The sequence below is a fragment of the Tursiops truncatus genome, chromosome 17 (assembly GCF_011762595.2).
Source record: "Tursiops truncatus isolate mTurTru1 chromosome 17, mTurTru1.mat.Y, whole genome shotgun sequence".
Taxonomy (NCBI): Eukaryota; Metazoa; Chordata; class Mammalia; order Artiodactyla; family Delphinidae; genus Tursiops; species Tursiops truncatus.
Genome location: NC_047050.1, coordinates 44,354,927 through 44,372,095, shown reverse-complemented (window position 1 = coordinate 44,372,095; position 17,169 = coordinate 44,354,927). Strand labels below are relative to the sequence as shown.

At 42.1% G+C, this 17,169-nt stretch overlaps 1 protein-coding gene across 4 annotated transcripts in view; it reads right to left on the bottom strand.

Annotated features, from left to right (window-relative positions):
• Positions 1-15,840, bottom strand: part of GRHL2 (grainyhead like transcription factor 2) — a 165,776-nt gene extending 149,936 nt beyond the window's left edge. For 2 of the 4 annotated variants that reach the window (XM_019925041.3, XM_033843184.2), the window contains exons 1-2: positions 15,422-15,840; positions 15,221-15,308 (exon numbers count right to left, since the gene is read on the bottom strand). In XM_019925041.3, coding sequence (XP_019780600.3) covers positions 15,221-15,308; positions 15,422-15,662 — 329 coding nt within the window. In that variant the 5' untranslated portion in view covers positions 15,663-15,840. The remainder of the gene's footprint in view (positions 1-15,220; positions 15,309-15,421) is intronic. The other 2 variants (XM_033843185.2, XM_019925043.3) reach the window with 2 other exon arrangements.
• Between the last annotated feature and the right edge of the window lie 1,329 nt (positions 15,841-17,169).

Below are 17,169 nucleotides of genomic sequence, written 5' to 3'. Positions count from 1 at the left end.
TAATTATATTGTTTAAGGTCCTCAGACCTTAAACTAGTAGTCTGTCTAATCTTTGTGGTCTCCGTGCCTGGCATGGTGCCCGGCTCTGTACCTGGCCTGTAGGCACTCAATAAATCATGAAGTGGAAGAGATTTGTATGTACGGTGACCACCCATTTGTTGTTTGGATGTATTCATCCTGAGCTTAGTCATCACCAGTCAGCTTGGAGACATGGGCTCCCTAACCCTTGACTAAGTTCCCTGAATTTATGGCCTTTGATTAAGGAGCCTGAGTGAAGGCCTGGGTCCCTGCTTTCATTGGCAAGGGATGGGAGCTGTGAATTAGAGACAGTTCTCAGACACAATGACTTGTACCAAGAGAAGAGACCACGGCTGGGCCTACTGCTGATAAACTCTTTTTACTAATGCTGAACTCTCTATAAAACCCCAAGAAGAGCTTTTAAAATATCAAAATACTACATATATACATTAAGAAAACAAAACAAAACATAAAGTTCTCCTGAGAAAATACAATTTGAGTAAATGGAAAGAAATGCAATTCAAAACAAATTACCATTTCACCCTATCAAATTGGCAAAGACTAAAAAGAAGAACAAATACACACTACTATATATAAAATAGATAACGAACAAGGACCTACTGTATAGCCCAGGGAACTATACTCAATATTTTGTAATAACCTATAAGGGAAAAGAATCTGAAAAAAAGTATATATATATATATATATATATATATATATATGAATATATAAAAAACTGAATCACTTTGCTGCACACCTGAAACTAACACAACATTGTAAATCAACTATCCTTCAATTTAAAAAAATAAATTAAGAAAAAAGAGGATAATATGAATTGCTGGAGAAGGAAGGTGAAATCCTCCCTCAGATACAGTGTTGATGGGAGTGTTAATGAGGAGAGGATTTTTGGATGGCAATTTGGAAATATGAACCAAATATCTTTAAAAACAGGATGGCTTTTAATGTCATGAAGAACCTAGGGTAAGACGGGAATAAAGACACAGACGTACTAGAGAATGGACTTGAGGATATGGGGAGGGGGAAGGGTAAGCTGTGACAAAGCGAGAGAGTGGCATGGACATATATACACTACCAAACGTAAAATAGATAGCTTGTGGGAGCCGCATAGCACAGGGAGATCAGCTCGGTGCTTTGTGACCGCCTGGAGGGGTGGGTTAGGGAGGGTGGGAGGGAGGGAGACGCAAGAGGGAAGAGATATGGGAACATATGTATATGTATAACTGATTCACTTTGTTATAAAGCAGAAACTAACACACCATTGTAAAGCAATTATACTCCAATAAAGATGTAAAAAAATAAATAATAAAAATAAAAAGAGGATGGCTTTTGATCAGGGATGTCTATTCATTGGAATGTATACCAAGGACAAAACTAAGAAGTGTGTAAAGATTTAGCTATAAGTCATGCAAATATTGACTTTAATAGTAAAAAACATGAAAATTTTAAATGTACAACAGGGAACTGGTTAAATTAATCTGGACGTTTCCATTCAATGTAAAACTATGGGCCGTTAAAATTATTTACCACCATGAAAAGCTATATCAATATTAACTTAAAAAATAAGTTACTAAACAGTATATAAATTACTATCTCATTTCTGTATACATAGTATATTTGTATGTACAGGCATAGAAAAAAGTAAAAATATAGATGTCAGAGTGTTAGCAGTGTTACTATTAATAACTTTGAGTGGTAGTTTTGAGAGTAGTTGTATTCTCTAATGTTTTTACAATTAAGTATGAATTAATCATCTTTAAAGAGCTTTTTAAATAACCATAAAAATAAGGCTAAAATAAAGGAAAAGATTTTAATGAGTTAAGTCCACAAAGGTTGATCTCAAACTTTGCACATTTGAAAGTAATGAAAGTACTCCCACTCATAAGAACAATACATTTGACATCAAAAAATCTAAAGCTCTGGGACTTCCCTGGTGGTGTAGTGGTTAAGAACCCGCCTGCCAGTCCAGGGGACACGGGTTCGAGCCCTGGCCTGGGAAGATCCCACTTGCCACGGAGCAACTAAGCACGTGTGCCACAACTACTGAAGCCCGCGCGCCTAGAGCCCGTGCTCCGCAACAAGAGAAGCCACTGCAATGAGAAGCCCACGCACCGCAAGGAAGAGTAGCCCCCGCTCGCCCCAACTAGAGAAAGCCCATGCACAGCAACAAGACCCAGTGCAGCCAAAAATAAATAAATAAATTTATATTTTAAAAATATTTTAAAAAAATATCTAAAGCTCTGAATATTTTTTAAATCATGAAACTAAATGGTAACCAAGAACTTGAGGAAATTATAGCCAGAATTTTGACAAGACAGTTAATAATTTTAGGTGTGTAAAAAGCGCTCACAAATCAATAATAAAAATATCAGCATCCCAATTCAAAAAAAAAAAAAAAAGAGTGAAAATTAAGAACAGACTACTTCTAGCCCATATGGTACATTTGTATAGATGTTGTAAGGTGCCCTTTTCCCCGGGCAGAGGCCAGAGGGAAGCATAGCTCGATCTCAACCCCAAGGTCCCCTCGTCCAAGACACAAAAAAATAACTGTATGTAGTAGCCAAGGCAAAAACAAGATCTTTGGTAAAAAAAGAAACTTAAATGACGAATAAACATCTGAGAAAATGTTTAACCTCATTAACTATCAGACTGCAATTTAAAACAAAAATTCACTTTTTTTGCTGTTCAAATTGGCCAAAAAATTATAAATCTCATAGACTGGTGACAAGATGTGAGAAAGACACTCTCAAACACTGTTGGGAGAAAACAGAAATTTTTACAACCTATCTAGAAGTCATTTTCAAAGTATGAATCAAGAACCTACAAATATTTATCTTTTGTTCTTATACTTCCAAAAACTTATTCTAAAGTAATAAGCAGAGATACAAAGATTTATATATAAGCATGATTTATAATAATGAAAAAGTAAAACAACCTAAACATAAAAAATAGGAGATGGTAGATTTCATCTTTAAATGCTATGTAGAAGTATACTTAAGAGACTAGTGAAATGCCAATAATAAGGCATTAAGTAGAAAATGCAGAATGGCATGAATGATGTAAAAACGGGAGATTATAATTTGTACACTTTTATAACCACATTCATAACGGTAAGAAAATATATGAAGTGTTAGGGCCCTGGAATTATGAGTGACTTCTCTTCTATATACCTTTCTCTAGTTTCCAGTTTTTTCTCATGGCCTTATAGTATCTGCATAATCAGGAAAAAAAAGCCTCCCCAAGAAATGGTGCTTAAAAAAGAAAACACACGGCAAGTGCAAAACTGCACCATAAAATAGTTGCAACAAAAGTCGGCCTCCACCATAGCATTGAAAACAGTGAGGTAGGTCATTCAGAAATGCTTCAAAACTGTGATTTATAAAATAATCCATCAAACAGTAAATACAATAAAAACCTCAGATTCATAAAAACATTTTCAATTTCTTCCATATTCCAGGAATATCTGGCACAACAACAACAAAATCTCAGAATATCATGTTCAATTTGGTTCACCTGGCCAACCGTAGGTTATGTTGCAAGAGAAACACTCCCAACTTGTAATTAAATGTGCCCTGGGTATCGACCACATAGGTATTTTACTGTAAATTAGGATCAGGAACCCAAAAAAAGGATGTGCGTCTTTTAAATGAGGAAAAGAGAAGAGAAACAGGTACAACCGCCAGCCGATTCAACTTCAGGACACTAGGAGTGATAAATGAACTGTGTCCCAAGATTTGTGGGCAAATTCAAAAAGCAAATTTGTGGTCCTGCGTGGCTGAATACAAAACACACCTTTCAGGCTATTTACTGAAATTGGATAAACACAGGATAAAAAGACAAACCGTAGCCCTTCCTAATCTCCTTCTCGCAAGCCCTACAAGGATATGCACCTTTATTTAGACTTTGAACGACCAAAATCGATAACGATTTTTGAAAATGTAAGGTACAGTATTTGAGAGCTGATGAATTTCTGCACAATGAGAAGGAAAGTATGGGGGAGGGGAAGCCAGGTAGGCATGGGAGAGAAGGGGACAATTGCAAATTTCACCTTTGAATCCACAACCAAAAAGTATAATCACAAACTCTGTGTTGATTCCCACAACCTAACGTTGCTTTGGTTTTGCTCACATTAGCAAAGTTCATTTCCTTTTTGTTTAAACCTCGCCCCTCCCCCGTTTTTTCCCTGACATATTTTTGGCAACTTAAGTGATTCTGTGAGGCCACGTTCTCCCTCCAAGTTCACATCGTGTACTTTCTGTTCCCTGGTGGATGCTCCTTGGATAGGCTGATAAGTAAATAACTTCACATTTGCGACAAAGCTTCCATTAAAGACGCCTGCAGAAAATTCAGTGATGCAATCTCACACAGCTTAACTAACAGACTCCATCTCGCGTCTGGCATGATCTATGTACCAGCTTGTAGAAGCAGGTACATGACTCACACGCTTGGCCCTCCAGGGAAAAGCAAGTCTATGTTACGGAAAAAATGTTGTTTAAAAAAAATAATAACTCAACCGTGCCTACAACTACTTTTTGTTTTTAAAGGAAGTCATATTCCGGGTTCTCCCTAGTCCTGAAAAAAGATTAAATACAACTGGACCTACCACCGAGTCGTTCCCAAGAGCACCCACTCAGGTTAGGTCAGAGATGGCATGGAAGGCAGCCCCGCCTCCAGAGACTTTTCTCCAAGGTAAACTGCGCAGGCGCATGCAGCCTACTGAGTGGATGAAAAGGTTTCTCTTCTGCTTAGTCACCACCACCGCTCCCCACGCCCCCTCCCCCCACGCCCCCAGCTGCAAGTTATACAAAGGCTGGAAACTCCCACACCTGGGTGTACTATTTTGAAAAATAGGTGCACTTGATAATTGGTCAAATCCAAAGAGACAGGGTTGTTGAGACACTAACCCAAAAGTGTACAGGTGAGTGAGGCACAGTGCAGAAGACACACGTGGCATACCAGCAGTGAAGAGCTGAGTGACATGCCTCTATCAGCAGGGAGGGAACAGCTGAATTCTACCAGGAACAAGCAAGCAAGCAGGCTTTCCCGTTTTATTTCAGCTGTGTGTGTGTTATTTTTAAATCTCTCCATGGCCAAATGACTTCTTTTTTAAATAACCTTAAAATTTTTCTAATTACAAGAACAGTACAAGCTCACTTCAGCAAACTAGAATACAGAGAAGAACAAATAAGAGACAAAAGCATCTATAATTTCTCCATGCAGAGAGCAAACCACTGTTAACCTACTGTGGTTTTATTATCATAGTTTATTATTTATTTTCTATGCCTGAAAACCTTCTAACATAATACACCATGAACATTTTTCCTGTCATTAAATATTCTTCCATAATCTGATTTATAATGCTTACCGCTGAACTGTGATTTACTAAACCAGTCCTCTGTATCTGGGCACTTAGAGCTTTGCTGATTTTTCACTTTAAAAAATATTCCTACAATTAATATCCTTGATTACTTCCTTAAGATAAAGCCCTAAAACTGGAATTCAGGTGTCAGAAGGTAGGCCCATTTCAACCAGTTTTGCTAAACTGTCTTCCAGAAAGTTTGTAAGAATGTATAATCCTTCTAGAAATGTATTTTACCGAAACCCAGTTTTGTTAATCTTGGCCAATTTGACAGGGAAACCTTGAGCTTCCCTGTTCTGTAATCTATATTTCTTGGATTATTAATAAACTGAATATTATTTTATATGTCTATTAATCACTTGTAGCTTTTGTGAACTGTCTACTCATGTTTCTGGACCATATTTCTATTGAGACGTTTGTCCTTTTTTAAAATGTTTCCAAAACTATGTCAGATAGACATAGTTTTAAAAGTAGCCACCACGATTCCAAAGCAGCTAAAAACCGTGGTCTGCACAGGAAGCATAAATGTACTTAAAGGCTCTTCTAACCTATCAAAATCCTCTACTTGAGAACTTCCAGGGGCTTCAATCCATTTTTTCCTGCTACCAACACTGACTTCAGAGAAAATGGACTTCAGAGACTTCTAAATCTTATAACACAATAGGATACCAGAGAAGGAGATTTTATTCCTGACCTACATGAATAGTCATTTGTGTGCCCCGGAGTGAAATCATATATTGTCTTTTTTTTTAACTTTTTATTTTATATTGGAGTATAGCCGATTAACAATGTTGTGAGAGTTTCAGGTGCACAGCAAAGCGACCCAGCCATACATATACGTGTATCCATTCTCCCCCAGACTCCCCTCCCATCCAGGCTGCCACATCACATTGAGCAGGGTTCCCTGTGTATATTGTCTTACAATCGAAGTGAAACTGCAGGTGCTATTCTTATTCTTATATTATTTAATACCTTTTCTGAACACTTATTAAACCATTGGCTTGGCAATACTGGTTGACAGTAGGTGTCCCTGAATTATGTTTTATCAAGAGGAGGAGGAATCTGGAAGTGGGGCATGGGAGGGGAAGGATGAAGGGAGGAGGAAAAGGGGGAGGAAAGGGCAGCAAGAGGCAAGAGGAGAAGGCCCATTTGTTGCTGTTTGCATTTTACTAAATTTTATTCAATGTTCCGTCCATTCCAATACTGCCTCTCCTTCACTCTACGAGCCTGCGCAGAGTAAACCACTTCCTGGGTGCTGTTCTGGAAGGGGGTTCTCAGAGTACCTGCCAGCCCTTTTTATCTGATTTTCTTGTACCTTTATCTACCAGCCCAGTGAGGCTGTGAGGGGGTCCACTAAGTAAACCATTGATCTTACCGCTTAGATGCTGAATTCCGTGTGGCCCTCTGAATTCCTCTCGCCGGCCAGAAGTCTGTTTCTTTGTCATCTTAAACCACCTTTTATTTTGCTAAAATAAAATGATTTGAGGGGGGCCTGGGAGCAGAAGCAGGTCCCACTGTGCCCTGTAGTCTCCTCTCTTGTTAACATCATCATTCTGTGAGCCGCCACCAGCCCAGACCCCACTGGAAGGGAGAAAATGAGACTCACAGAATGTTGGAGCAGGTGATTATCCTCAGAGATCATTTAGTTCAACTTCATTTTACAGGTGAAAAATAATGAAAGACAAACCCTCTGATCTTATGTTAATTATCTTATTGGCAATACAGGGAAGAGGCAAAAGCTACCTTTGTTCCTTGCTGCTTTGAAAAGTTAGATCCAAGAAGTAAAGAAAGCAGTTATTTTCTGAGGCTCACTGAACTGAGAACTAAAACCAATGATTTGGGGTGAGTGTGGGAAGGAAAGGCCATTTTAACTCACAGAAATGCTGTCGGAACCTTAACCACGTGTTTCGTATACTCACGTTCATATCTTAAGAAGCAAATAGGCAATGCCTCCCCTGTTCTCAATCTCCCTACCAAAAAAACGGAGTATATTTTTTTACTTAATCAAAACCTCAGATTTTCAATTCATACAACGCCAGTATGCAACACACAAGAAAGAATGTAAGGCACTTTTTTCCTCAAATCAAACTTTCAGCTCCAAATCCTACTCTTGGTTACTCACAGACTCTGTATGATCTGTAAGGCTCGTCCTAGATCTAGGATTCAAGGCATCAAGTTAAAATCAGAATCAATCCGCCAGGAGGATAAACAGCACACGTCATCCTCTCTTAGAGCCCAGCTCTGCCGCCAGAGCATGGCAAATCTCATGCTACTGAGAAAAGGCTGGCAACTCAAAGGGGGCTAAAGCATAGTTTCTCCCTGCTCCTTTTTTCTTCCTCTCTTTTCTCCATTCTTCTCCCCTTCGCTTCAACCTTTCCCCGTTTTCTGAAACCCCGATCTAAATTCAGAAGGCTTAAGAAAGAGACTCTGGCCCTGGGGTGTTTGTTACACGTGCACATCCACCATTTGGACGAAAGGCTGGCGCCAAAATAAAAAGAAGCAACAGGCGAATCTTGCTTCCCTTTCTGCTCTGGGGGGTGTCTGCATTCACACTTGTAAAGGAAGCATTTCCTTGGGAGTGAATGTGAAGTCAGACCACTTTAAAAATGCTCCCCACAAAGTTCATTGCCCTGTTCATTACAAAGTAAAATTAGCCTCTTCATCGCCACAGGCAGTGATTGCTTTCCACTGAAGGCCCATTCAAATGCTCGGTCAATCTCCATAACCCGGACAGATTCTCAAAATGTACATCGAAATCCCCTGAAATGTATCAGCTTTTTAAGTACTTTCCACAGAGCTCTAAAAATGTGTGCTTGGTGGGCATTTTATAGAGCAAATCAAAATGTGCTGTTTTTAAAAATAATACTGCTTTAATCCTGCTACTCACCAGAACACATCACGCTAAAACACTTAATTCCCTTCCCAATATAAATGGGGGTGGAAGTTGGGGGTAGATCCCTAAAGAAGTACTTCCTTGCTTCTACCCCACTTACCCCATTATAGCCCAGTCCTTTCTACCACAGACCATTAAAAGATTTACAGCATAAAATGTAATTTTCTGGTGATGGAGGATGGATGGATGGATGGATGGATAGATGGATGGATAAATAAAATGAAAGCAAGGAGCCAGGACTTCTCTAATGGATGGAAATATGCAGGGCAGGTGGAGGGTAGAGTGAATCTGAATTTTGGAGGCTTCCGTTTGAAGACCTGTGAAGCTGTCTGAGGGACTTCCAGGTATATGTTGTTGTTACTAAGCAACCCACCCATCCTCCTGGGCCAAAGCAGAAATTCCTATTCAGCCTGTTGCTGCTCGCTAAGGAATTTTTCCTGGACAAGTTTGCCAAACCAATCATTACCCTGTTTCAGCCTAGACCTCACTTTTTATAATTGAGCAGGAATCCCTGAATACCTTTTGAAAAGGAAGAGAGTGCCTGCACCCCGAAGTGAGTATCAGGGATCATGAGTGAGGACTCTAATTTAGGACAAGGCTTGCCTTATACTAAGAAGAACTTAAAAGTAAACATTTTCCAAGGTTAAGCTCAGTTGACTTGAATTAGATAAGGTACCATCACCTGCTGCCATCATCTTAACCCTTGGCTCAGGTGAAAAGAATGGGTTGCTGTTGCTATAAATGCTAAGAGAACACAGCAAAGTTCACTGGCTAAAAGAACACCTAAAATCAGATTCATATTTATATCACTGCATGGAAGAAGTGCATGTGTAAATTCCTATCAAGTAATATGGGAGGGAAAAAAATCAGCAAAGTGGCATCAGGAGACAGACCAAGGAAGGAAAGAAGGGAGGGAGGGAGGGAGGGAGGGAAAGAGGGGGAAAAAATGTTGCTTCAGACTAAGGACAAAATAAGAGGGAAAATACAATTTAACCAAATTGTTTATTTTTTAACCTGAAACGTATGCCTGGTTGTATCAAAGTCACAGAGAGGAACCAAAGCATTTGCCTGAGTTACCTAAGTCTTTAAAAGAAAACTAGATTCAATAACCAAACATCAAAATAATAATCTTGTTTAAATTATCTATAGATTTCAAACAAACACTTCTAGGGGTTCTTGGGTGGTGGTGGTGTATAAATGTTATGTATGTTTGACTTACTTGGCTATATGTATAAATTCTCTGTTTGACTTTGCAGAGTATAGTAGAAATTGCTAGATACAGCTCTTCATCACTGCTCCAGCACTTACTTTTAATCCTCCTTAAATCAGATGGCACTGGGTCCATTTGGGTGGCCTAGTCTCTGCGGTTGGTTTAAAACAGGACCTAATTACAGATCAACAGAAAGCCTAGTACCATCTTATTAGGGTAATACTTAAAGCTACCATTAGCCCTAGAGATGAAACTGCAACCATCATCCCATTAAATATTTCACCAAGGACCAGCATCAGATTGTACAGATCAGAACTCGTTATCTTTGACTTTGTGCTACAAAATAGAATCTAAATTCAATGAAATAAACTGTGCCCAGAAAAATGAACACTAATTTTATCTTCTAATGTAAAACTATGGAAGGACAAGGTTGGCCTTCTAACTCCAACCCAGCTCCCTAGTGAGTGGGATCCAGCCTAAAATCTGAGTTTGACCTTTTAACTCTGGGCCTGGCAGAAGGCCACATGGGTGACATCACTCCCAATCAGGTGTTTAGCAGCTCTGGAAATATGACTTGTCAAAAGGATCCCATTCTTCCAGAAGGGACAGTTCAGCAACACAATGAAAGTAAACAACATTGAGAGAAGGCCTAAGAACTCTTAAACCCTAGTTAAGATATCAGAAGCTGCTCATCCAAAAGTAGCAGAATGAACACAAAGCCTACAGGTTTCATTTCACTTATATGCTGGATATACACCTGAGAAGGGATATATAAATTGAATTTATTAGGTAACATACTCACTTAAAGCATTATTTTGCTAAATAACCCAATGCACATGCCTTGGCCCCTCTCTGGAGAATCTGATTCCATAACTCTGGGGTGGGGCACAGGGAGTGTAGTTTTACCAAGTGCCTCAGGTGATATATTTTTGTAATCAGATGAGTTTGTGTTGCAGTGATTTAAAGAATGCCTATGGACATTCCTATTACTAAGCACATACATAATTATCTTCAACCTTTTTTTTTTCCAATCAGTCCAGACTTCTATATTGTTGTCTAGCATTTTCTCATTTTTCAGGTAAGTTAATTTTGCCTGTATATTAGTTTATTTCACCGAAGATGCAAAACTAACCAAAGCACACTGTTTGCAGTGTCTCACTTCCAAACACAGTGGCCCAGTCTGTTTTCTGATGGATACAAGTTTGCAGAAATTGAATGCGGATGAGAGAAAGAGAGGGTGAACTGGAGGCTAATTTAGGGTTGAGATAGCCAGGAAGGGCGGCAGGTTAAATTAAGAGGTTTAGACATGTATGAGTGTCAGAGCAAACACCACGTTGGTCCCTCTTCTTCAGTTCTAATTCCCAGGGGTCATCCAGTATGTGTGCATTTTTTTCATCTCTAAATTAAGAAGCGTGCAAGATTTAATCCATTGTAGGGAAGAGAACACTGGACTTTAGCCATTAAGCTGGTGACACCTGGGGAAAGATACAAGACTGACACTATTAGCTGATTCTGTATTTACTGTATTTGTAAGTATAGTGTTGTCTGGTTTTGAGTGTACAAGTGTCTGGACTATTAAGTAGAGAACTGATTATCTTAGTTTACTTAATGGGACCACTGTCTCTCTAAGTCTCTGATTCACCCACACTGGGCTCCTTTCTGATCCTAGAATATGCTAAGTACTCTCCCACCTCAGGGTCTTTGCACTTGCTCATCCATCTGCCTGTAACACTCTTATCCCAAGTATCTTCAGTGCTTGATCTCACTTCAGGTTTCTGCTCAAAGGTCATCTCATCAGAGAGGCCATCCCTGAGCACCTTATATAAAATAATTCCCCGTTACTCTCAATCCCTTTAGCCTGCTTTGCTTCCCTTTGTAGCATTTATCATCATCTAACTTGTTATGTATTTCCTTCTTTATTGATTTACTGTTTCCTGGAACTACAATGGTAGCACCACAATGGCCGGCAGTTTGTCCTATTTGCTAATGAATCTCAGTGCCAGGATCAACGCTCAGTATATAGTGGCACTCAAGATATATTTGTTGAATAAATGAGTGGGTATTTTTATTGCTTCGAGGAAGATATGATTAACTCAGTATTGGTGATATTAAAAGATAATATAGGGAACTCCTTGGTGGTCCAATGGTTAGGACTCCATGCTTTCACTGCCGTGGCCCGGGTTCAACCCCTGGTCGGGGAACTAAGATCCCGCAACCTGCGTGGCGTGGCCAAAAAAAAAAAAGAAAAGAAAAGAAAAAAAAATTATATAGCTAAATGGAAACATATCCATTTATAAAACTAAAGAGTAGAAAGATTAATTAAAATATTTCATCCCATTACTTGAAATGCTACCCACATGAGGTATCTATAACTTTGGACATTTTCCTTTCTAGAATAATGGCTGGACTCCTTAAGACAAAACACACAGAATGACTAAAGGTAATCGTCCTAAGGCAAAAGCGGGGTGGATAGGGAGAAGGGGGATTTATGTGATATCTGTTACTGTTTCATCTTCCACTAGAGTGTAAGTCCCTTGAGGACATGGCCCACTTTATACGTCTTTTTATTCTCCTACACTACCTATCTGAATGTGTTGCAAATGGTAGGTAATCAGAAAACACATATAGGTAATGAAAAACACCTGTTTCAAATAAATCATATATATATATATATATTCTGAATATTTTGGCAATAAAATAAGAGTTTCTAAATCTATCATTGGGCGGCTAGGATACCCATGCTTGTTGACAAAGGTCATAAATCTCCACAAAATGTTAGAAAGGGGGAGCAGAAAAATTCTAAATATGTACAAAGACAAACTGTCCTAAAAATACTTTGTTTTAAATAGCGATAGCATCAACATTGCAGAACATAAAAAGCAGATCGTGTCAATCTGAAAACTTCACGACTATAAAAAAGATGATGCTACTTCAGTCCAGACTTGCTAACTGGAATTATCTTCGTATGCTATCCAAAAGCTTACCTACACTTTGATTGGTTTATAGAAAAAAAAGTCCTTCGTGTATTCCTTTAGGTTAGTTCCAGAAAATACAGACAAGCCTCCTACAGGGATTTACCGAAAAGTTGATAAAGTTCAAGCTCCAGGACTCCCGTTTGCTCTGGCAGGAAGCTCCAGAAACAGGCTCACATGGGTTTTTCTTTTTTTGGTTTTTTTTTTTTTTTTTTTAAGAGCCCTCACCCCTACTCCACCTAACACAATTGCATAAGCTTCAAGCTCATAAAACCTGGGCCCACCCCTGCCAGCCAGCCATTAAAAAACTAGGCTAGAATCTGCAAAAATGATCCAAAAATCATTTATTAATTTCAAGCATTTCTCCATAGTCTAGGCAAAGAGACGTAAATGGGGTTCAACAGTCTCTTTGAGGTATTGTTAGTATTACTTTTCCCAGGAAACGAAATGAAGTCTTGGAAACCATCGCTAGATAAAAGTTACTTTCATTAAGTGTAAGTATACATAACCCTAGATAGTTATTACCCATAAAAATTAGGTAATGTATCGCAGTGAACTAGATTGCTAGTTTTATTGCTTATTTTCTTTCTTTAAATTTATTTTTAATTGAAGTATAATTCACATTCAAATATTATTTTCAAGTGTACAACATAGTGATTTGATGTCTATATAGGTCACGAAACGATTCGCACAATAAATCTAGTTACAATCCGTCACCAAAGTTAACACAATATCGACTATATTAGAACTAATTTTCAATACTAAATAAATGATCTTCATTGGTGCTAAGTACAATCGGTTAAAAGCCAATCTGTTTTCATCCTAAATTCATTTGAGTCCCGTTGTATCACAAAACGAAGTGGTGCAACCGAATGTTAATCGTGTTAAATAAGGAATTACAGTAAGACTTATCCAAGAGTCACTAGATTCGCAACCATTTTTGACACGAAGATCGAAACAAACCAGAAAAACCGTGCTGCCATCTCGGCTTTTGGCTACTGAAGTTTCCAAGCTCGAGGAGTGAGTTCTTAAAGGTTACGGAGAGAATTGGGGGTGGGAGCGGGGGTACACTCAAACCCACACTTTCCCAGTCCCACCCCTGCTCCCGACCTCGGCCCGTGTTTGTACTGTAACTAGGTCCTCCCCTCCGGTGTGTAGCTCGCACTTAATTTTTCATTAGTGGGTAAAGTGGTACTAATATCTGGTAGTTTTTCTTAAGTATGATAGCCTGTGACGTTAGCTACACCTACCCTACCCGGGGCTTAACTTTGAGGATGGTCCCCTCCATCCCTGGGCAGGTCCACAGGGCATTCCTGCTGCCCCCCTCAGGGTCCCTCGATTTGGGACGGGTCCCAGGCCACTTCTCCAGGAGAGGCGCCGGCAGCCCGCGGCCTCCGGCCCTCCCCCCGCGGAAACGCCCTGTGGAAGGTCTCCTTGGGGTGGCCGCACCGCCGGGGTAAAGCGACCAGGAAAAGCGGAAAGGCGGCCTCCACGCACTCCCGATAGGACGCGCCCGCCAGGAGGGGGAAGGCAGCGTCGCCACCGAATCCCGGGCAGGGCCGCGGGACCCACCTCCGGCTCCCGCTCGCTCCCGCCCTCCGCCCCACCTCCCCCTGGCAGCACAAAGCCGGCCGGGAGGCGGGGGCCAGGCCTGCTGGGAGGCCGCCTGGACGAGACGGGACCCGGGCCCGGCGCCCCGCGGCTCAGGCTGCCGAGCCCCGGCGCGTCTAGAGTTCCCGTCACGGACGGGGCGGACGCGCCCCCCGGCTGGCCTTAGGAGGCGCGGGAAGCCGGGCTCCCCGCCTTTTCAGGCGAGAGTCGCCTAGGGAGGCCCCGGCGCACTCGCTCCGTCCCGCTAGCCACGCCCGAGGTGGCGGCCTCCGGAGCGGGGCGCCTGGACCGGCCGGGCCTCGGAGGGCGGCGAGCTCGCGAGGCCGCGGAGGCTGTCCGGGCGGGTCTGACTAGATAAGTTGCAGGCGCCCCTTAGCGCCTTACCGTGGCGCAAACTGGGGCCTCAAATCAATCCCCCTCGTTCCCGAAAGGCCCAGTCCTCCCGCACCTGCGTAAGGTGGCCAAGCCATTCGGGGGCGGGCGGGAGGGGGCGGGGGCACGGGGGTAGGGGCGGCCCCCGCTGCCCCCGAGACCCGGGCCGCTCGGCGCCTCGCCTCCCGTCGGGGGCGCACACGCGGGCGCGCACACGCACACCATCCGGCCCAGTGCGGGAAGATGGCCGTTTCTGCTGCAGGATAAAGGCTCTTTGTTGCGCTCGCACAAAAGCCGCCAAGACCCGCTTTTTTCAGCAGGCCCTTTGGGCAAATCGAAGGAACTCAGCTGAATTTCCAAATGGCCCTAGGAGCCTGGAGCGGTGGGAGCAACTAAAAGAGAGGGGGAATAACAGGCCTCCCGCCCTCTTCTACCAAAACCTCTGCCAATATACAAGGATTCGTCCTGGGAGACCGGGGCTTAGATCATTCGTAAGGGAGGAAGGAAAGAGGAAAACCTACTTTTAGTATCAAGGCCCAAAGGGGGTATTAAACATTCATATTCTTGCAGGGTGTCTCCCCTTAACCAGGGTAGAAACATAATCTGGAAAAGTCTGGATACACCAAAAAGAAAAAGAAAAAAGAAAGAAGAAAAAAAAAAACCAACAATAGCAACCTAAAAAAAAAAAAAAACCAAAAAACATAACAAACCAGTTGCCATCAACCCAAAGTGGTAGTAGCAGCAGCCGGCGCGTGTGATCCACTTACTTGTCCGACTCTTGTGACATGTTTGATCCAATGAACTCGCTCCCCTTTTCCTGGAGCCTCAGCCTCTGGTGAAACTGGACTTTCAAGTCTGTGCAGGTGAAGGTGTGTGAGAGCCCGAGATGGCAGAACAAGAGCTACAGGTAATTCTGCTTTTCCGTCCCCCCTCACCAATCTCGCTCGCTCGCCCGCTCGCGCCCTCACCTAGCCGGAAAGGTGGGATAAGGGGGGGCCCCCTCACATGGGGCCCGAGCTCGGAGGCGGCCGGGCGGCGCGGAGTCCTCCCGGATCGTGGCAGTGGGCAGCCACAGAGCACAAAGTGGCGGACTTGGGCGGCCACAGGTAACTTTCTCGCAAGGAGCTGAATTCTTTCACTAAAGGGTACAAGCCCGAGGGACGAGCTGCGCGGTGATTGGCTGCGGGGTTCCCTCAGGTGAGCTGCCATTGGCAGAGGCGCGCTCAGGTAAGGCCCTTCTCCAAGTGCAGGTAACTCACTCCGAAGTTTACCTGAGAGCAGCGGCGGCACGCTTGCAGCTCTGCGGCAGCCCGTGGGAGCCGAGGGTCAGTGCTTCGAGTAGACTTCATGCTACGTTCCCCTTCTTCCCGGAGGCCGGCCTGGGAAGGGGGGTGGGGGGTTTGGCGGGGGGTGGGGGGGAATTGAGGGAGAGAAGTTAACAGGAAAAAAAGCAACACCTGCAACCACTAGGGATTGTGGGTCAAACGGAAGGACTAAGGAGAGCTGAACTCGGGGATCCCAAGCCAACCGGAATCAAATGCAACCGCACCGCCACAAGGCTTTTAATACCCACATTAAGAAGACGGTTTGACAGTGTCGGAAGAGTACGGGACTGAAGTGTACGTTGTGCTCAGAGGGGGAGAAAAACACAAAGATCGCCGAGTCTGTTACGTAATTGCATTTTTAACATACTTATCCACAGCAAACACTTTTCGTGTCCCGATGTGTAACAGATACGGTAGATTACTAGATTTACAAATAGGTGAGCATCCTTTCATGACCTAGACGGATAGGGAGTGGCATGGTTTTGATAAGGTGAAGAAATTTGGTTGAACAGACCCTAATATGGCTCAGACACACCACTTCCATCTTAACTCTGCAGCCTGGGATTCCAGAGCTGCAAACCACTGAATCCCTCCCATAAACCTGTTGTCATTTGACGTTTCCAGGCAAGCATCAACATTTACATTGTAATTCAATAGAAGCAGCGATTACAAAGAAAATTTATCCTTCCAGCTTAATATGGTTGCTACGGAAACAATTCAGAATGAAACTGACTTTTTTGCAGTTTTGTTTCTCCTGGTTGGGAGCAACGAATTTGCAAACGTGTAATTTATAACCACTACTTCCAACGAGTATCTGTGGAAGTTCCGACAGTAATCTAGCCCATGCATATGAATTGTAGAAATAAAGAGGGCATGGAAAGCTTATCATGATTTATTTCGAATTAATACTACATTGACAGAGATGAAACAACTTCTATTTTAACCTGTATGGATCATGTATTTCCTGAAAATTACATTATGAGACAAGGTTTGGCTGTTCTGTGTTTCATTCTCAACAAATGAATTTCAAATTTTTTTCTTACTTTTTAAAGATAGTATAAGCACACACGCTTACTTTTTAAAGATAACATGATACTTTAAGACAATGCAGTACCCACCTCTCATTTGCCTTCTTAACCTCCTGTCTAGAGGCTACCAAATTCCACTTTTAGCCATCTATTCTGTCATTACCTTCCTATTTCTAAATAATTTACACAGCTATCCCTTGATTTATCAATTTAGATGGTGTGTTTTGTCCACCTGTTGCCTTAGATAAGGACTTAACTCTATCAAACCCCATCTAGTTTCATCTTCCACCATTCATCCAATATATCTCTTTCACAGTTTAGGGATAGCAAGCAGTCAGTGACTGTGCAAATACTAGTCACAAT